Source organism: Varanus komodoensis, unplaced genomic scaffold (genome assembly GCF_004798865.1).
Source record: "Varanus komodoensis strain SLA01 unplaced genomic scaffold, ASM479886v1 scaffold155, whole genome shotgun sequence".
NCBI classification, from domain to species: domain Eukaryota; kingdom Metazoa; phylum Chordata; class Lepidosauria; order Squamata; family Varanidae; genus Varanus; species Varanus komodoensis.
Genome location: NW_025335455.1, coordinates 232,713 through 253,517, shown reverse-complemented (window position 1 = coordinate 253,517; position 20,805 = coordinate 232,713). Strand labels below are relative to the sequence as shown.

The following is a 20,805-nucleotide window of genomic DNA, read 5'->3' as shown; positions in this document are numbered from 1 at the left end:
TATTTGGCTAAAGGATTATGAGGAATTTTGCCACATCTCACTGTTCCCAAGAGGGGAGTCTCCTGGCATCTTACAAGCGGATTGTAAGGGAAACCTAGAACTCATTTATTGTAAGCCATCCCAAGACATTCTGTAGGGGATGGGATAGAAAAGCTTTTAATAAATAAAATGCAACATTAAAGTGAAATGTGTTGCCTTTTTCTCTTTTCTGTAGTATAATTTACAGTTGCAAGATAATAATTATTATTTTATTGTTATTTCAATAACAGCATCAGTGTGCATGGTTCCGTACAAAGGACAAGAAAGCAGGTCCCTGCTCAAAACGTGTACAATCTGGAATCCAAATAGAGCAAATACGAGGAGGACATCTAGTTTTATTTGTGCCTGAAACTGGTGTCCTATACCGGAATGTTTCACCAAATCTGTGTATCTCTTTTAGAAAAAAACCTGCAAATGTATCAGTGGGAAGTGCTGTTCCTGGTCATTTGTCTTGTTTTGAAGCGAAGTGCTCTGAGCGTTGCAGCACCTGGATATTGGCTGAGCAACCAGGGCAGCAGAGGTCCCTGCCAGAGCAGACAGGGGCCACTGTTCTTGCGATCCGCCAAGCCAAACTTTGGCCGTGCCAGAGGATGGCCTTCCTCAGCACCTGGCCCACCGTGGCCCCAGGGAGGGGACATCGCTGAAAACTCCTGCTCAAGAAAGAGGGGAGAGAGGCAAGCTGGATCCCCTGGGAGTGGCCACGGCACTTGAGGTGGCTTGAAACAGCGGTTCCTGAAAGTGCAGGGCCTTCCCAGGTGCTGCAGCAAGAGGAAGCAGCTCGGGCTCTGTATGTGCACGAGAGGCATGCGGGGACAGGTGATCACCCTCCCCTTGGGCCATGGCCCTGTCCCCTCCTCAACCCCCTTCCCTGGGTGCCAATGCAGCCCTTGGGGCAAAAGCTGGTTCCCAGGTACTTCAAGCAGCCTTGGAGATTGTGAGCTCCTGATGGGCCCCCAGACATGGCAGGAAGGCTGCGTTTGGCTTGGGAGACCGACACATCGCACAGGCCTGGAAGAGAGGCCACATGGCTGCAAGGGGAGAGAAAGATGTTCAGCTCCTCATGCGGGAGGAAATAAGGGAGGGAAATCAGGAGTCCCCTGGGAGGTAAGAGGCCTAGATCAAGGGCACAGGTGGGAGAGTTTTCTGAACTGCTTCTTAGGTGGTGCTGTCAGGGACCAGGGTTCACAGGGTCAAAGCCCCAGAGCTTATGAGTAGCAGGGACAATGACATCATCAGCCACCAACATTTTCCTCAGGTTTCCATGTTCCCTCTGAGCTTGGCTGCAATCCCCAAGGCATCTAGGAAAAATGGGATCTTCTCAGCAGCATTGTATTGTTCCCTGTTGCAAAGCAAAGTAGTTTGGGGTGGCCTGGCTTACGATGGGCAATGAGGAGCCCTTTGCTTGCAAAAGTCTTGCGCTGATGGAGATGAAAACTGCTAGAACTGGTTAGTCGGTACTGGCCAGCAAGACCACCTGCGCTTGTGGGTTCCCCCTGCAGGCGTGGGGACCGTCATGCTGAGAGCCTTCGCGTCCAGATCGGCCGTGGCACGACTGCTCTCAGGATGAGGAGGGCACCCCTCTCCGCCTGCAGGGTTAATGTGCCAGCCACCACCCCAGTGCCAAGCTGAGGCCGGCTAGGAGTGGGCTGCTGGGGTTGCCGGCAAAGCCCCCGTTGCACAAGTCAAAGGCACAACAAGTGCGGTTGTAGCTCATGTCGAAGATGTTGTCCCTCTGCTCGGTCTTGTTGCAAAGCTCCGTGTGCTTGGTGCAGCCGTGTTTCGTGAAGAGCATCAGGTTGCCTGAGGGAGGGAGACAGAGAGAGAGAAAATATGAAATGCAAATAACCGTAAGCCCTGCTTGCTCTCCCTCTGGGGATTTCTGTGAGAACCAGCCTCCCCGGCGATCCAAGTGTTTGGGGTTGGGTCTCCGCCTCATCTCTTTCTTTCTTTACATCCCACCTTTATTCCTCCAAGGAGCCAAAGTCAGCTTGCAGCTTCCTCTTCCTCTCCCTTTCGTGCAACAGCCCTGATTGGTGGGTTAGGGAGAGAGTAAGAGACTGGCCCAAAGCCAAGCAGTTGGTGCCACAGCCAAATGGGGACCGGATCTCCTGGGCCCCCATGCAATACTTTCGCCACCGCACTGCACTGGTTCGTGCTGTCCTTCTGTCTGCCCATTATTCAAGTGGTCTACAGGAGGGGTGGGCAGAAATCAGTCTCCAGACGTCTCAGCCTTCAGGCTCCACCATTCCTGACCATTGCCCATATTAGCAGAGGCTCCTGGGAGTTGAAGTCCAACGTATCTGGAGCTCTGCCCACTCCTGGTCTGTGCAGACCAGGAGTGGGCAGGCTGGGTCATTAGGCAGCCGGGTCATTAGGTTGGGGCGTAGCGCTTCCGACAAGTGAGACATGGCCACTTGTAAATCTCCCCCTGCGTTAATGACGATGGCAGAACATTCCTGTAGGCAAGCGGTGCATCATGCTTCATCTACTGCATCTGATGACACATCTGTTTCCCGCAACAGAGGGTTCAAGTTTTAGATTAGATCCAGATCCCAGCTGGATCCACTCTGCTGGTCCAACACCCGCTGCAAATGCTAGACGGGGGGGGGGGAGACATTTTGCGGTAGGGGAGAATCCCCCAAGCCTGGAAGGGGCTTCCTGCCATGAGTGCAGCCCTTCTCGTGTGGAAGGCAGATCCTGGGTCTAACCCAAAGGACACGGCATGGAGCTCAGCTTTCCAGGTGTGTTCTCAGCCTGACTCTGACTGGCTTCACATGTACTTAGTTTTAAGGGTATTGCTTCAACGTTTTCCTCCAAACCATCATGCTAGCATGATAAGGTCTCAAGGACAGCAACTAATTCTGTGGCAAAAATGAATGAACACTGAGGGTATGAGGGCAAATTCTGATGCTGAGCTAAAATATAGGAAAGTTAGGGATGGGGGTTCCAGTAGCTGGTGGCTAAAGCATCCGCATTCCGTTTAGCTTGTGGTTCCACCCCGAGGGCATGGCACACACCAGCTGGCTCCTCACGGTTCCTTTTTGCAAAATAACAAGTAGGCCTAAAACATATTGGGCTAAAATTCATAAATGGCTTGAGGAAATGTTACAAAAATCTTTAATATTTAAACCTGAAGTCTTTTTACTAGGCATTGTACCTGATGATGTCAATAAACAAGCTATGTGTTTGATTTTACATGTAATTACTGCGGCAAGGATTGCATTTGCCCAACATTGGAGGAGTGAAGAACCACCCACTGATGAACTGATTTTAAAAAAGATTCTGGATTGCGCTGAAATGGTCAGGCTGACTTTGTCTCTGAAGGAGAAAGAGGATACATACTTCTATCAAACTTGGAACTCCTTTTATCATTGGCTAGAGAAACAGGACTATATGTAGAGTTGAATAAATTTATGGATTGCTATAAAAAAAATATATAGGGGGCTGACCCAGAGGGTCTGATGTTTCTGATGATTGATGTCTTTTAGTTTCTTTTTTTTAGTTTGTAGAAAATAATAAAATTTACGCAACCACAAGTAGGCTTAGAACAAAACTGGATCTGCAGTTTTTGTAAATTGCACTAGGATGGCACAGTTTTCAGCTTTCGAATTGTTCATATTAATATGCACAAATTGCACTAGTTCATTTTGTGCAAATAATGCAATAAATGCACATTTCCCAAGTTTTTAAAAAAAATTTCCAGTCATGGCCCATATTAGAGATGGAATTTTGTGAGATGGTTTGACTCAGAGCACAGCAAGTTAGTATCGGTGCAGGAATAGCAAAGTGGAATCTGAGGAGGAAAACATGAAAATTCACCAGATATTTCTCCTTCCTAGCTGTTTTCTCATCCCTTAATCTATCACTGACCAAATGATACATCCTAAAGAAGGAGGAATCTTTCCTTTCGGACTCACCTGTATATACTTTGGTTGTCTCACAGAAATGGCCTTCTTTTGCTATGCAGGGTTCATCATCTTTGAAGCATAAGGAGCCAACTTTGAATTTGCAGACTTTACACACAAGACTTTGAGCTGCAGAAGAGAAGAAAAATGGAAACAGAACCCTTGGCTGTATATGAGGAGGCTTTAACCTGAAAAGCACCCTGAAATAATGAAGCAAATTAAATAACTACGTAGGTAAGCACTGATTCCCTCCCCTGATTCAGATCTTCATTCAGAAAACCGGCCACTTCGGTTAGACAAGTTTGCACTCAGCCTGCTTCTCCTACAGTTTCAAACAGGGGACAACAGAGCATGTGGAAAGGGCCGCGTGATTTGTCTGCCCTTTCTTCAGTTTGTATGAAAATGGCATGCAGTGCAGAAGTTTTCCCGGGCAGGAAGACTTCAGAGTTTCCAAAGGATAGGAGCAGGGGCTGAGGAGTTAGGATGCTTGGATGTATTTTATTTCCCTCATAGAGCAGTAAAAGGCAGCATATAAACAGCAAAATATTAATACAATAAAATAGGCAAAAACATGACACAAAACACCCAAGGAATGAAAATGCAGTAAAATCAATAAGTGAAATAGCAGAATCTAAACCCAAAATTAGGTAGCATTATTATAATTTGTTCTTGCCCACTAATCTCAATCTGGGTAGATTTATTGCAGCAATGCAAAAGGCTGCCACTTTCGTAGTGACTTTTGGGTCGCAATCTGACATTAAAGGTGCTTGATTTTGCTCATCCACCCATTCAGAGAGCCATTGCATAATGGGGGATAAAAGTGAATGCTGCAAGTTGTGATAAAAATGCAAAGCACGCCCTTCGGTTTCTACTTCTCCCTTCCCACAGGGACACGCTCATTCCTCCTGCAGCTTCCCTTTGAATCTTCTCTCCAGTAAGACTGAGAGCAGTACATTAAATCTTGCCTTAGCAAAAGTTTTCTTAAATGTTGAGATATGCAAATTGACAGGTAGTTGCAGGTGAAAATTCTCCCTCGTCATCTCTACATTCAGGGTGTCTTAAGGCTCTGCTTACATGGATTGTAGCTTTGCATCCCAACAATGCTGCTTAATTACCATGTTAGCTTTTTCGTACCCTAATGCTGTTAAGCCGATGGATGTGACTCCAAGAAGCTGAAGCTTCCGTTTTGTGTGGCAAGTAGCAATCAGTAATAGGGATAGGAAGCCCACTGGAAAGATCTTTAGCCAGTAGTGGAACTTAAGGATCCATGCATGGGCCTCCTTAGAGATTCGTTCTGTCTCTAACCACACACGCACCTTGGGAACAATTTGGGATTCCCAGGACTGTATAAAGGAGCTTAGTACTGTTTCAGACTGTACTCCCAGAGGCTTCGTGCACAGGCCTGGGGGGCAGATAGCCTCTGGGAGATAACTTGAGCTTGGAGTACCTGGCTGGCTGAGGGAAAGCATTGCACTCCTTCAGTATTATCAGTAGCATATTTCATTTGCGGATACCATGAGCCCAAAGAGTGGAGAACGATGCCCAAATATCTATAGGACATGACCAATCAATGGGAAAATGGCTGGTCTTCCAGGTATGTTCTTTCCTCCTTGAGAAGATTATAATATTGGGTGACGCTTGAAAATGAGTTCAACGATTTTTCCCAGTGCAACATGCTGGTCTGGGGCAGCGTCCAAAGGGTGCTTCTCTTCTGTGGGCCCAGCATGTGTGAAATGATGCTTCGATGCCTCTGAAAATAACCATGTAAGAGCCAATTTCCCAACTGGGTCAGCTCCACGGGGAGCCCTTCTGCGAGCTCCGCTGACCCGCTCCATTCTGGAAATGGATGCTTTTGCTCATTTGAGGTTGCTTTTGGAAGCGCCAGTGCCCGTGGCCCGAGTAGTGGCTGCCATGACACTTCTCCAGTGGTAAAACATGCTGCAAGACTGGAAGATGAGCCTGCCACTCAACAGCACTTCCTCCTTTACTCCTAAGATTTAGAGAAATTAAACCAGAAGATGCTATCTGGGGACATAAGATCTGCAGGTTACTTTCAGGTCTGAAACATATCTCTAAGGAAGCCTCATTCCAGAGTGGCTTCGGTTTTATTGGTTCTGGTGGGAAAACCTCGGGTGCCAACAAAACCGGACCGAGGCAGCCAGAGTTGAGTTTCCACACGCAGTGCTAGAGATGGCTCTGTGCTGCCATCTGGAGGCATCAAATTAAAAGAAACAAGGACAGTGCATTTTTATCTTTTTAAATGGGCACAGATGTGGCCCACATGGGCTTTTCTCCCTGAAAACCCTATATAAAGAGGGTCTATACAAAGAGAAGTCTTTGTATTCAGGAATCTCAGAGGAGACATGGACGAAGAAGGTTGGATGACTGGAGTCCCCACCTTTGGGTGTCTCCTGTCTCTTCCATTCCTCTGCTTGAATACAGCTGGGTGGAATAGAGGGGCTGGCCTGGACTGCACAATTAATCTAGCCACGAAAAGGAGAAAAGCTCCTTTTAAAGTCTTCTGATTGCAGGCACCACGTGAGGATCTTTGCCTGGATTATTCCATGTGATGTGGACTCCAGGGCATTTCAAGTAGCCCTGAATGCCTCTGTCTTGGGAGGCCTGTGGTGCTGCGTAGGGAAGGCTCTCCTTTTCTATATTTTAAAGTAAGCACACATTCACATGCAAGTAGAAAGGAGAACTCTCTGACATCTCCTAGCCGTAAAAGGAAAATGGGCCCCACCTCCCAGTGAGAAAGTTATTGAAAATTTTCTTCCCAGCAAAAGAAGTGGAAAAAAACAATAGCTTTTTTTGCAGGGAACAAAGAGTTTGATGAAAGCAGGGGCGGGCTTTGGTACAGCTCTAATTTCCTTTTCAGTCTCTTTTGTCATAAACCACAACTTGCTCCCATGTGACACACGTAGCTTGTCCCAAGTTGTTATTTTCAGTTGCCTTAAAACACACACACCAACCCACAACTGTTTTTCCTGGATACTCAGTGAGTTGGATCTAGGACCTGCCTTCCACAGGAAGAACAGAACACCCTTGAGAGGAAGGGCTCCCGGTATGGAAGGTCCCACCACCCAGATTTTGGAATCCCTGCCCATCACAGCTCACCCTATTCAGAAGAGTCCCTGCCTCTGGCTTCACACAACAGGGCAACCCAGAGCATGGGGTGAGCGTGGGCTGGCATTTGAACCCAGCCATGCCAACAAAACACGACTTGTGAGCTAGGATCACCCCCTGATTCACAACCCAGTCCTAAAACTTGGGTGTACGTATGTATGAAGGTATGTATGAATCTATTTCATTTTTATACCACCCAAAGGCCAAGAGGCTCTCTCTGTGAGTTCTTTAAAGTTGACAACAGCCAGATTTTAACAAACACTGATGGTTCAGTGACAACCCAGACAAGTCTTGAGTTTATGTTGTCATGCTGTGTGACCCAGCCTCTGTGTAGCATTTTCAGAGGGGTGGGGAGGCTGCCTTGGGAAGGAGGGGGCTGGAAAATCCTCTTCCACTCACACAGTTGGTCCGGCTTGAATCAGGATCCAATTCATGTATATGAAAACGTGGGATTTATTTGTGTCCTTTGGCCTATTGTACATCACTTTATACTTAGGATAGCAGAAGTAAATCGCTTTTAGGAGTAATAACAAGTGCCACTCTAAATAATGTGTACACATTTGTGAGAGTCATTTTTTTGAAGCCCTGCATAATAGGATCATTGAGGATGCTCCAGGAGAGAATGCATGAGGCAGGCTGGGATTAAACAATGGTGGAACCAGGCACAGTCTGGCACACTGCTCAGAACATTCCCAGGCGATGGACGTTCCCAACCTGTGAAGACCTGTGAATGTTTTCCATCTACTCCCATAGTGGGACCCCACCCCCAACCAACTTTTCAGCAAGAGAAGATTGAGCAAAACGAAAGCAGAACAAGTGAGCAAGAGGTTAGGTTTCTCGACCCAGGCGGTTTGGAAAGTGGGTGGTTTTCAGTACACTGAAACATGCAGTAAGTGGGAGTAGGCAAATCAGTTTTACTTGGGTTCTCTTTTTTCATGTTTAAGTTCATTCCATCTAATTTCTGCCTCAGATTTTTTTTTCCAACCCCACAAATGTGTATGAATTTCATTGCATGGTCTTTGAAAATTATGTATTTTAAATCCATTTCCTAGTGAAGGGAGCATTTAGCGTTTGTGTATTTAGAAAGCCTACCTCTTCATACTCATTTTTGTGTCCATTTCTTTAAAAAAATATATTTATTAGTGAGTTATTTTGCAGACTTCATGGCAAATTTCAGCAATGTATGGATTGTGGAAGCAAGCTGCCTTTCAGTTCTTAGGAGGTTTGAAGGGTGTGACTCTGTTAAGTTTGTGTCAACAAGCAAAGCCCAGTGGATTTCTCATTCTTCCCAGCATCAAATCCACTCATATGACACCCCAAAACATGACAAGGAGAACCCACCACTTCCCGAGGCTGCCTGTCCGCTGTCAAACAGCCCCTGCCTCCAGGAAATGTATCCCTACATTCAGTCAGGCATTTCCCCATTTGAACCCATGGGAGAGAGCCCTGTCTTGTGGGTAGGGCGGTTTCACCTTGGAGTCCTGCACTGAGCAGGGGGTTGGACTCCGGGGCCCTCTGGCCCCTTCCAACTCTACTCTTCTAGGGTTGTATGAAAACAGGGCACAAATGTGCTCTATCTTTCCTGTGACAACCCTGCAAATATTTGAAGATGGCTGTCACCTCGCCCCTAGCCATTCCTTCCCCAGGCTAAGCATATCCGGCTCCTCCTGTCCCCAGGGGGCTCTGTCTTTGCAACCCCTGCAGTTCTTGTCGGATGCTTTCCAGTGTGGTGACGCCTGTGCTGCTCCCGGTGATGCTCAGGACCGGACGCGGTGCTCTTGTGCAGCACTCCCGGTGCAGGGGAGGCCTGGACAAGGATTGCGCAGCACCGGCACGCAAAGCGGTCTAGAACTGCGTGAGCCTTTTCGAGGCTGCTCTGCCCCGCCTGCGTGGGATCAGCTCATGGTCCCGGAAGGTCCAAGATGCCTTTTTCCGTGCATTGCTGGCAAAGCAGGCGTCCTTCATCCTGCGACCAGGTATTCTCACTACCAGTCGCCTTGCTGCCTGGATTACAACTAGTGCTTGTGCTCTTTTGAATTCTTACAAAAGTGCTCCGGCGAGCGCCTTATGCAAATTATCGGATGGCAAATCATTCTTATAATCAGGGCCTTCTTTTCAGTGTTCACCCTAAGTGCCGTTTTACACTGATTTTATCATATGTGTGCTTGTGCCTGTGTTTTAAAATTTTCTCATCTTTTGTTCACCACCCAGGAGTCTTGGCTATTGGGCACTATAAAATGAAATTAAACATGTTGTCTGAAGAACAGCCGAGCAGATCCCACTGCTTTTGGTCCAGTGAGGACACCAGGCGGGGAGACGGGTTTTTCTCCAGGGAATATCAAGACATGTGACTGCCTGGCCCCGAGGCCAGAGTGGGGCTTCCATTTTACAGGCCGAGCCTGGCTGGGCTGGCCCATGGACCTTATCTTGACCCTGGTGATGGCATGGTCTCCCCAGGGCAGTAGACTCACCTGGGGGCACAGAGCAGGGGTCTTTCCTTCAACATCTTACCACTCCCCCCCATATCTGCCCCCAGTACCATCAGGCACTCTGCCTAGCGGTGGGGCCAGCTCTGTGTGCTGGTCTTCTCACTTCCTTGTCCTCCCTTCCCCGGAGGCCAAACATCCTTGTTTGTGAGGCAGTCATGAAGGAGCTTTGCATGAGGCAGGAGTTCTGCCGCAGTGTTGAATTGCATCTTCCCCCTTTCCCACGTCACGTTCTCCCCTGGCTTTGAAAGCCTCCTGGAAGGAGCTGCTCTGAGAAGCTTCAAAGGTCTCCTGAACTGTTCCAGCACATCCAGGAATCCACACCCCAACCAGTGCTCCCCATCCAGTCACACTGGATATAGCAGTTGCTGCTTCGTGACACAGGATGAGCAAGTGGGTGGGGGTGATGTGTGGAGTAATAACTTTCCCCAGCTCTGAAGCTCAGGTGCTGCTCTTGCAAAATCCAAGGCTCTCCACTGAGGGTTGGGTGTGGTGCGCTAAGAAGCCGGTAGCGGTGCTTCTGGCAAAATGGGCAAGTCATCCTCTCAAAGCCTTCATGGTATATTTTTGAAAACACGTAGATCGAAGGAGCTGGGAACAATGCTGGTGACGCCTCCTTGCCGAGGGATGTGCGCGGTTGCGGCTGTGGCAGTGGGACAGCGGGATGAGCACTGGGGCGGAGGGGAACCTCGCCCTGGAGAGACACCACGCTGCAACCCCCACTCCACTTCTGGCAAGCAGATCCAGTCCATTCAAGCGGTCGGGGGCAATCATCATTCTTGAGGGTCCAAAAGGCCATCAAGTCATGGGTGGGTTATTCGCATGCAGAAGCAGCCAGCGGCCCTGCACCTGCAGGACCCTCGCTGGAATGACTTCTTCTGCACAATGACTGAAGACCATCTCTTTCATCTGCGCCCTCTAGACCAGCCTCCCTAAACTGGGTGCCTCCCATTGTTTTTGACCACAACTCCCATTATCTCTCACTGTTTGGCTAGGGATATTGGAAGCTGTGGTCCAAAAGAGCCAGAGGGCACCTTCTTAGGGAAGGCTGCTCTTGCCTGCAGGATGAACTGTGGACATCTTCCCATGATTCTCCATTCACTTCAAAAGCAAGAATGTCCCTTGAGGCCCCATAACCACTGTTTCAGTTGAGCTCAAAAATGGGGTTGAGGTCGGGCTGAGGGTGAAGGTGAAGGTGAAGATGAAGGTCGGCAACTTGCTCCTCTCATTAAAAACAAGGGTCTCCTCCCAGCAAGGATCACATGTGCTGTTCTAGAAGTTATGGATCATGGCTTGATGCGTTAGTTTCTTAATTTGCCCAAGATAGAATGGCGCATCAGTGACTCTTTAAACAACTGCCTTGTAGCTATTGCGGCTCCACACACCCAGTGCAGTTAATTCACTGATCTCCAACTACAACTCAGAACATCCCATCTCTCTTCCCCTGCTTCCCATATTTATTCTTTTCTGAGTCCAATCCCTTCTTTTGTACTAAACAATTGAACAGAACAGATCCTTTGTGTTGAATTTCATGGGACAAAAGAAAGAGCCAGAACTGTGGTAACTCCGCCTACAAGCCCCTAAGAGCTGCTTTTGAGAAACCAGCAAAAAAGAGCGATTGCTTTTGGCAAATTCAGAAACTCAAGTGAGACTCCATTGAAACTTCCCACCTGTAAAATTAAACCACCAATTTTTATTTCTAAGGGGGAAAAGGCTTGCTTTCTAATTCAGAAGTGAGCTCTGACCCATGTCAAATCCCCTTCTGTTCAAGATTCCTTGCAAAGGCAGTACCTGGAGGCAGCTCTCTAGGGCTGAAACAAATGCCCAGGTCTTTCATTCAGAGCCCCACATCTCTGGGAGTTGAACTGCCCCATCGCCACCTGTCCATAAGCACTTGCTGAAATGAAGGAATGAGAGCCCTGATGAACTCTGTGGCATCAGACCCGACCCTGCGCCCTGCCAGCTCAGGGATTCTCTGGCTTTTTCCCCATGGGAGCTTCCCTTCAGCTCCTTCTGCCTGGGGGCTGTTTCTCCCCCCTCCCCGAAACCAAATTCCCTCCTTTCCCCTGCCCACAGGCCCCTTTTTACAAATAGGAGTGTCCACAGGGGCCTTAACAGGTACACATGCACAGAAAAATTAGAGCCCATGTAAATTAACATATGCATGTTGCATTTTTGTTCTGGGGCCCTTTTCAGCAGCTAGTACCACCCTGGTCATTGGGATTTCACACACACACGTGCATTGATAGAACGACTGCACCGAGGACAAAGTTTTAGCCAGTGCACTGCTAACTCCACCATCAGCACCTCCACATGAACTGAGCCAGCTGTAGCTCAGTTTTTTTCTCCTCTCCCCACACATGGACTGTCAGGGGGCAGGGGAAGTGGGACAAGTGAGCAGAGGCTTCAGCATTTTCCTTGCCCATAAAATGTAAATAGGCATCCTAGCATGGCATGTAAAGAAAAAAGATTAACATCCTTGTGTAAGCTTTTATACAACTCTTCCAGCTATATATTCATGCAAACTTTTCCAAAGTCTTATTCTCCCTTGTCCCTTTAAAAAAAAATGCAACACTTACCAACTGTGCAGAAGATCAGAATGGAAAAGCCCAGGAGAAGATACTTGCTCATCTTGATAAATGCTGAGAGAGAGAGAGAGAGAGAGGAAACACTGAGGAATGTTCCTGTGAAAATGGTGAGGAGATAAACACAACAAAGATGCCCAGCTCAGCTCTGAAATGAGCAGATTTGGAGATGGGAGGTGCCAGGATGAAGGCTTTATGCTCATGAAGGCAAGTGAAGGGAGCCAATGGTTGCGTCAGGGGAGGAGAGGCATGACTAAATGAGAGAAGTGGAGATGCAGCAGCAGAGAGAGGGATGTCGGAAAGGCACAGGGAAATGGGCCATGATATTCCATGACTGGGAGGCAGGTAGTTGCACCCAGCAAAGCCCCCTCCGCCCCGATTGGCAGCCTTTTCTGACCCCAGCCCCAGCTGGTTCGTGGATGAGGTCCAGGGTCTGCAAAGTGAAGGGAGTTTCCATTAGAGGAAAAGCTTTGGAACCTCTACCAGCTTTGGAAGATCAGCTCCCTGTATTCACCCAGTGTTGCCTTCCAAGGGGAGAGAGTGGCTGCCACAGGAGGGAGGAGCAGGGAAGTCCTCTTAAGAACACAAGAAGAGTCCTGCTGGGTCAGACCAGGGGCCATCTAGTCCAGCATTCTGCTCACAGTCATCCGCCAGCTGCCCATGGAAACATAGAAACAGAGTGAATCAGAGGGGGTCTCCCAGGCCATCTAGTCTGACCCCTGGCTCCAGCCGGCTCCATTCATGACATGCTCACCATGTGCACGTCCAGCCGATCCTTGAACACGCTCACCGATGGGGCCTCAACCGCCTCCCATGGAAGCCCATTCCACACCCTCGCGGTCCTAACTGTCAGGAAGTACTTCCTGGCATCCAAGGTAAACCTGGGTTCCCTGAGCTTGGCTCTGTTGGGGCGCATCCTGCCCTCCTCTGCAGGGGAGAACAGGTCTCTACCCACCAGTTAGGGAAACCCACCAGTTCTCCAGCATCCGGTGTACCTAAGCATGTTGTCCTGATACTTGAGGTAGCCAGTGATAGGCGAAGCCTCCACGAACACGTCCAATCCCATTTTAAGCCTCTCCACATTGGTGGCTGGCACCATTGATCCAGCACTTCTGCTGGTTCTGCCTGAACAGGTTGTCCGTTTGTTGTCCGTTTGGAGTCTTGGCTTCCCATCTATGGAACTCCCTGCCTGTTGATTTCTGGCAGGCACTAGCAATGCTTTGTCTTTGGTACCTGCTGAAGACCTTTTTAGTTAAACAAGCCATGGGTTTTTACACTCACTTATAGGTAGTGTTCTTTCCCTGACCAGCATACAACCAACACTTTGCCAAGAGTAGAAGTATACTGTGAGAGACTGTGCTGCAGCTTTGCAAGGACAGGTTGAAAGAGGGAATTCCAGCTGCCACGCACTTCCTCCCAGGGCTTCTGCTCTTAGCAACACCCATCGGATGGTAGATCGAATGGCAGCTCTGGGCGCAAGGGCAAATAACAATGGCCACTCGCATAGGCGTTGCAACTGGGGCAGCTGCGTGGCATAGCGGGGGCAAAGGCTGGCTTCGGTCACCTCCACCTGGAGCTGGACAATGAAATTGGGCAGAATGGAAATCAAATAAATCAGTAAAATTCAAAAATACCAGGATCAAGCCTGCATATCCCCAGAAAGCCCTGGAGAGGAACTGGCTGGCAGTCCCAAGTGGGTGGAGAGTGGCTGGGTTTGCTCGCCCCGCTCCCCTACCCGGAGCAGCAGCACCCGGATTCCCCTGCAGGGGCAATGAGTCGCTTTCAGCCTATGGGCTCAATTCCACCTTGGAGGAGCTTTTGGGCTCTACATTCCTGGTGTGGGCTGGGTCAGAGGAAAGAGGGGTGTGGACAAATGATCAAAACAGCAGCATATTTTACCTTCATGCTCCTGCTGGGAGGGCCTTAGGAGAGGCATTCCAACCTTTCAAATGGAAAAAAAAACTTCAGGAAAGGCAGGAATTTAGTGTAACTTGGTGTCCTGCAACAGCAAGGAGTTGGACTCAATGGCCTTCTGGCCCCTTCCAACTATATGATTCTGTCATTCTAAATTGTCCAGCAACAGGGGTTTGGGGAAACCACAGCGGGCCAGCTGTGCATCTCTGCCCCACTGTGCATGTAACCAGCGTTAGTGCTCTGGGGTGGTTTTCTGATATTGTGAGCTGTGTGAAGTATTACAAGTGCAGTATAAATATGACTAGAAAGTGAGCATCGCACAGAGCTCACAGCATGCAACAGGTGCACAGATGTGCAATGCACTAAGTAGGGGCTCTGGGGCACCCATGCGCCACTCCTGCTTGCCCTCTCACTCGGCACTGGCAGAGAGGCTTGTTCAGAATGGTTTCGCTTGCTCCTGCACTGTGTTTGTCCGGTGTAGTTTCATCTGCCCAAATGCCCTGCCAAATGGTTCTTATTGTAGTTAAGCAATCCCTCTTTTGCAATGTAAAAGAGGAATTGCTTTTAATTTACCTGCTCTTATCAGCATTCACCTATCTGTTTGTGGGAGTGTTGAGCTTGGAATGGACCAATGCTCCATTTCAAGCAGCCCCCCTGCTGTGAAGCTCAGCCGGTCGTCAGGGGCCAGTCACAGCCCCTCCGCAGATTCCACTGCACTGGGATACTGCTTTGTAGCTAAAGTTCTCTGGGCAGCATGCAAAGGACCAGACCCTTAGAATACAATATAAAACGTAACATAGACACTATTCGCATACAAGCTACAGTAAAAGGTCCCAGGACTGAGCTTAGAGCAAAGTCTTCCCTTGGAAAGGAAAGCATGACAATACGCATGCCGGGAACCTCACTAGGGAGAGCATCCCGTGACTGGGGCCACCACGGAGAAGGCCATTTCCTTTGTTGCCGCCCTTGCAGCCTCCTTGGATGGGAGAGACTCCTAGGGAAGGGCCGCTGTTAGCATTTTTCACGTACAGGCACAACGTGATGGGTTGTAAGAACAGTTAAAGCTGGGACCTTTTACCCGAGAGTGGCGCAAGAGCAGGAGTACACAGAGCAGCCTCATCTTCATTAATGGAAAGCTGGACGTTCTGCGAAACTCATTTGCTTGTGCAACCTCTGCAACTTTGTCTACAGCTAATTAGACCTACCTTAATTAAGGAATGTTTCAGTCATTATACACTTTGTTGTCATAGGAAGAACTATGACTAACATTTTGGAGGGAGTGTGGGTGGGAGGGGAAAGGCCCAGGACCGAGAAAGTAATTTCGCAGTCGTTGAGATTGGACTCTGCTCCTCCCCAATCGCTCCCTGCTCGATTTCAGGAACACGGCTAGCAGTACCTATGCGGATGCCCGGAATTGTGCCCTGGGAAGGCAGGTATCATGACCAAATTAGCAAGGTGAGATTTGCTAAATCCACACCTATCAACTGCATCCAACCTGAGATAAGCTTTCAAAACTGTTACAGGTTTTAGTTTTTCTTTTAAAAATATACCCCAGAAATGCACAATTCCAAAACAAAACATCGTAGTTCTGAACTGTTGACAAATTTTGCATTTATGTGACACTTCGATGCAGCTCCATTAATTAATCTGGTCTAAGGAACCTCATCTGAGCAGAAACTAAGCTTATCAAATTTGCCACCATTGAAATTCAGTGTGTACCTCCCATAGGACTGGAAGTCAGGCTGCCCTGTACCATAAAGTGCCACATCTGCTGATGGCACCATATGAGCACAGGTGGGACCTGCATCGAAATCTCCCTCCTTAATAGATGGAGGGAATGATCCTGTGGCCTCCAAGACAGCATCTGGGCAGCCAGAGGATGTTCCTCAGTCTGAGGCTCGAGGGAGAGCTCTAACTTTGGAAGGGGGAGTTAGAGCTCCAACACCCCTCTCACTCACAGTCAGTGAGGCTGCCCTTCAAGATCGGGAATTCAAGCTTGGAAAAGGGGAAAGGGGGGTATCTTGGTGGGCAGGGAGGAGACTGGCAAGACCAGGATAGGCGTTATCCTTGGGCCTCTGCAGCTCCATCTCTCATCCTCCAACACTCCCCAGCTGGGTAAAAAAGCCTGTGTAACAAAAAATGCAAGGCAAGAGGGCAGGGCAGCAAAGATGCCTGCACAGAATACTCATATTCTGAGTTTGGGTGAGCACAATTGTTGTGGGCGCAACCCAAAGACTGCCCTCTTACCAGCTCCGAGGCAGAGCTCTGCTTTGACTTCTTTCCACCTCTTAAAAGAGACCCTTCCGTAGCTAGCAGATGCACAAGGACTGTGGCAGATCTGCCCTCTGGCGGGGTCCCTTTGCAATAAGGAGCCTCCAGCCCTGGGGCAATTGCTCAGGCACGGCGCAAAGTGAGCAGGGAAGGCTGCTTCCGGCATCTCACCTGGGGCCCGATCTGAACGGTGACCCTGGCCAGGACTGGGCACACATGCCATGGGCTGCTCCCAGGATATCTCCAGGGAATGTACCCATTCCTTGCAGAAAGGTGTGCTGCTCTGTCCTGCACACACCCATCACAGAACAGTGTGAAATTGACAGAGGGAATGTGAAGCTACCAAAGATCTCAGTGAATCCAAAAGTTATTGCTAAGTATTTAATTGGTTTTCCCATGACCAGCAAGGGATATCAGGTTGCCTCTTTGGAAATCTCTCCCTCCCTCCCTCCCTCCCTCCCTCCCTCCCTCTCTCTCACACACACACACACACACAGAGAGAGAGAGAGAGAGAGAGAGAGAGAGAGAGAGAGAGAGAGAGAGAGAGAGAGAGGCGGGTGCATGGAACTACTTAAACTTCACCATGTGAGCTCTATTATTTTTGAACAGGGAGTGGGAGTTAGAGTATGCATGGATAAGAACATGAGGGTGTATCTGTAGGGTGTGACATTCAGTTCCTGTAAACTTGGATCAAATGACTTCGGGGTGTCATGAGGGATAGGACGCCAAATGAGAAAGGCACACCTAATGCCGTGCAAGTTTGGACAGATCCTATTTACATAGGTTCACATATGCCATATGCCAGTGTGAAGGACAAACAAAGGAATACCAACTAAAATTTGCACCCAGGAATGTATGACAAAATTTGTCTGGAGTAGCTTAATACTGGGAACAAGGTGTGTGATTGGGAGGGGGGGGTAGGGATGTGGAAATCAGCAAAGCTCACCAAGGGTCACAAGTTTCATGTCAAAGCTCATGGCAATGCAAGTCTCAGTCAGGTTGCAAGCTTTTTTTCCCCGAGCTCATGAAAATTGTCAGGTACTCAGGGGCTTGTCTGGCTAAATACTTGGGTACAATCTTTTCCCATTGATTAAACGCATTTGCATGCATTTTATATGTACATGCATTTTCCTAATATATGCATTTTTCAGACACATTCCCCAAACCCTGCCTTCCAGTTCCAAGGTCAGGAATGCATGAGATCCTACTGCAGGTTGTCTCGTGTTTGCACTTGCCTTCTGTGTGAACAAAGTAAATTCTGGTCATAAACCAATTTCTTATGCATCTTAAAGAGAATCCCTGTGGAACCGTGGCTCAGGAGCATCTTCCCGGCTGTTAGTGCCATTTATCAAGAGACATGCAATTCTGCTTTTTCCTCCTTCGTGGAGTATAACTAAGGTGGAAGAGTGAATGTGGAGCAGCCCCAGTGGCCTTCTTGGCCCCTTCCAACCCTACTATTCTATGATCCTGTGATTCTGCATCCTGCCAGCACGATGGCGTCTGTTCTCCCGCTTCCACTTACAGCAGACTAATGGAAATCAATGGACCATTCCTGACTTATATAAGTTCCACTGATTTGAATGAGACTCCTCTCACTATGACTGCAACTCAATGGATGGGTTTCCACGGCACGCCAAGCCATAATAGGATGTCCGATGGTCTGCATTGTCATCTGAACCCCATTGTGGCATTTCAGCATTGTGCCTTTGCTTTTGAGAAACCACAATAAGATACAGCTGCACATTTTCCACACTTCATCAGGGCTTCTCTGGCTGTCCCCACTGGCCTTGTGGCTTCCAAGGACCTAGCATGCAGCTTCCACAGAGCTCTCTTGAAAGGGGGCGGCTGCTGTAGGCATCGCTCCACTCACCCAATGTAGGTGTCGTGCGTGCGCTCGGATGAGATTCCCAGGCACGCGCGAGAGAAGGACGGCTTTGGTGCGAACGACGGCTCAGAGCTGGAGGAGGGGGAGTGGAGAGCTGACCCAGTCCTGGCTCAGAGTCCTCACTCTGACATTGGAGGTGTTGAGATTAGCGAGGCCTCGGCTGCCCAAACTCTCCCGGTGAGCCAGCCCAAGCCAGCTCTGCCTCAAAGCACTTCAAGGACAGCCACTGAGCCCTCCTCCCTCCTGATTGTGGGAAGGAAGCCGGCAGAGAACAGGCTGGGGGGGGGGGCGTTCTCGGGCGGAGAACTTGACACCCCAGGAGATGTGGACACAAGGGCCCGTTGACGCACCCACCAATTAGGGGCTCAATGGGAAGAACGTCGGTGCGCCCGCTTCCATAGTGCGCCCCCCTCCAGAGACCAGCCCCGAACGGTTCACAAACAAAGCTTTGGGTGAATAAGGTCTGAGCAAGAGGTCAACTTTCCACCGGTGTGTGTGCTTCGAGGCTTGTCGCTGTTTGAAATGAAGACTCTTTTAATGCTTGCTGAACTGCTCGTCTCGTTTGGGAGGGGACGCCTAGCTCACGACATTAGAATTGAATTTTGGGCATGGTGGCTGACGGGGTACGTGTTGACAGCGGGAGGACTGAGTGAGGAGGGTGGAAACCGCGTGCAGCATAGAAACCACTTAATCATCTGTTAGGTGCCTCCTGAAAAAGAACCGCACGCCATGGAAACCATGCAGTGTTTCTTGTCGGGACATGTGAACCCAGCCAGTGCTTGAGGGTAAATCCATAGAACCACATTTTTTCCCAGTAGGATGGGAAGATCTGATCTTCTGATGGGCCAACCTCACGTTCTTCTGAGATAACAAAAGATTGATTTATTTATTTGGAATTTTTGTAAGCCGTCCCATTCGCATAAGCCTCGGGACGGCTTCCAACATAATAAATAAACACTCATATAAATAGATACATATAAAATCTGGATTCACCCTGGCTATAAAAATGTTAAAACCAATAAATAATATTAACAATGGTTAAAATATTGTTTAAATAAAAAGGTCTTGGCCTGGTGCCGAAAAACAAATAGCGACGGCAGTAGGTGGACCTCTCTGGGGAGCGCATTTCATAAGATGCTGCTATTTTTATGTGGGTGATCGACTCCTCAAAGAAACTCTTCATCGGGCTATCGGAAGAAAAACAAATTACATCAAAAGGAGCAATTCTGTTGCTATAAACACAAGACTATTTTGAGATAATCCGTTAATGCACATGAACAGGTCCTTTAATCACAATGAGCTGCAGCCAGACTTAGACATACCTTGAATAGACCTATTTGAGGTTAGTCAGTACTAGCATATGTCCAAGGATTATCCTAGGCCAGGGTGCAGAACCCCAAGCCTGGGGCCATTTCCTAGGAATGAGCTCCCTGCGGAGGTTCTCCTGGTGCTGTCGCGCTATTCTTTTCAGCGCCAGGTGAAGACCTTTTTATTTTCCTGGTATTTTAACATAGAAACATAGGAACAGAGCGAGTCAGAAGGGGCCTCCCGGGCCATCTAGTTCGACGTCTGGTAAAATTGGTTTTATCACTATTTTTAGATGCAGTGTGATATGCGTTGTTCTTATGGTTTTTGTTCTTTGTAAGCCATCCAGAGGCTTTTTTATGAATGGGATGGCGTAGAAAAACTTTTAATAAATAAATAAACAAACAAATATCCAGCCCTCACCCCCACCACAGTCCATTTGGTGGCTTCCTGGCTTTTGTGCAGCTGTTTCCTTGCCCATGCTCCTCTGGCCTTTGCCCCCAGTCACCTCTGGGCCCCCCAAGGGCACCTCTGAACTAGTTGGACAGGATATAAAAGCTTCAAATAAATAAATTTCATTTTCAGGCAAAAAGAAGCTTAATGCCCATATACCGGGTCTCTTTTAAAAGAGTCTGATGAAGTCAGGATCCAAACTACTTTTGTATGCTTGTATGCTGAGGCTGCTCCGAGGCTGAAATGGCTCGCCACTGCTTCAAGACGGCAGCGAAGCATAGCATTCCCCCTTCCTGCACCAGAAGAAGCAGGCTGGTTGACCACTAGGCCTTGGACCCGTCTTTGCACCATTTGCTGGAGCTGCGGTTGGGATGCGGGTTCCAGGCTGCCAGCCTCTTCTGCTGCTGGTCAAGGACAAATAGGCATCATTCCACCTGGAGTGCAATTCACTCATGCTACAACAGACATCCTCCAGGGGCACGCCCCAAATATTTTGGACTGTAACTCCCATAAGTCCCAGTCAGTGTTGCCAATGGCCAGGAATGCTGGGAGCTGTAGTCTACCATGTCTGGAGGGCTCTAGGATAGGGAGGTCTGTGCTACCACATTTCAGCCTGGGAGCCTTTTCTCTTCTGTACATGGTGTGGGACATCCTGCGTTCAGCCAAAGACAAGTCTTGCTTGATGTTTATGCACTTGCAATTTCAGTGTAGCTACAATTGACCCAGCAGTATTTTCCCGTGCTTAAATCCAGATATTGACCTAATACGTCTTTCTGCTGTATCAGGACAATAAGATTGCAGGTGCTGCTTCTTGGCAGAGTCCTGGGCACAGGAGG

The 20,805-nt window shown here is 48.7% G+C and overlaps 1 protein-coding gene across 1 annotated transcript; it reads right to left on the bottom strand.

Annotated features, from left to right (window-relative positions):
• Nucleotides 1–1,633: 1,633 nt before the first annotated feature.
• On the bottom strand, nucleotides 1,634–12,187 carry LYNX1 (Ly6/neurotoxin 1). Its single transcript, XM_044425457.1, has 3 exons — nucleotides 12,136–12,187; nucleotides 3,957–4,073; nucleotides 1,634–1,839 (listed from the first exon to the last, which is right to left on the bottom strand). The coding sequence occupies exons 1-3, from the start codon at nucleotides 12,185–12,187 to the stop codon at nucleotides 1,634–1,636; spliced, it is 375 nt and encodes a 124-aa protein (XP_044281392.1).
• Nucleotides 12,188–20,805: the final 8,618 nt, after the last annotated feature.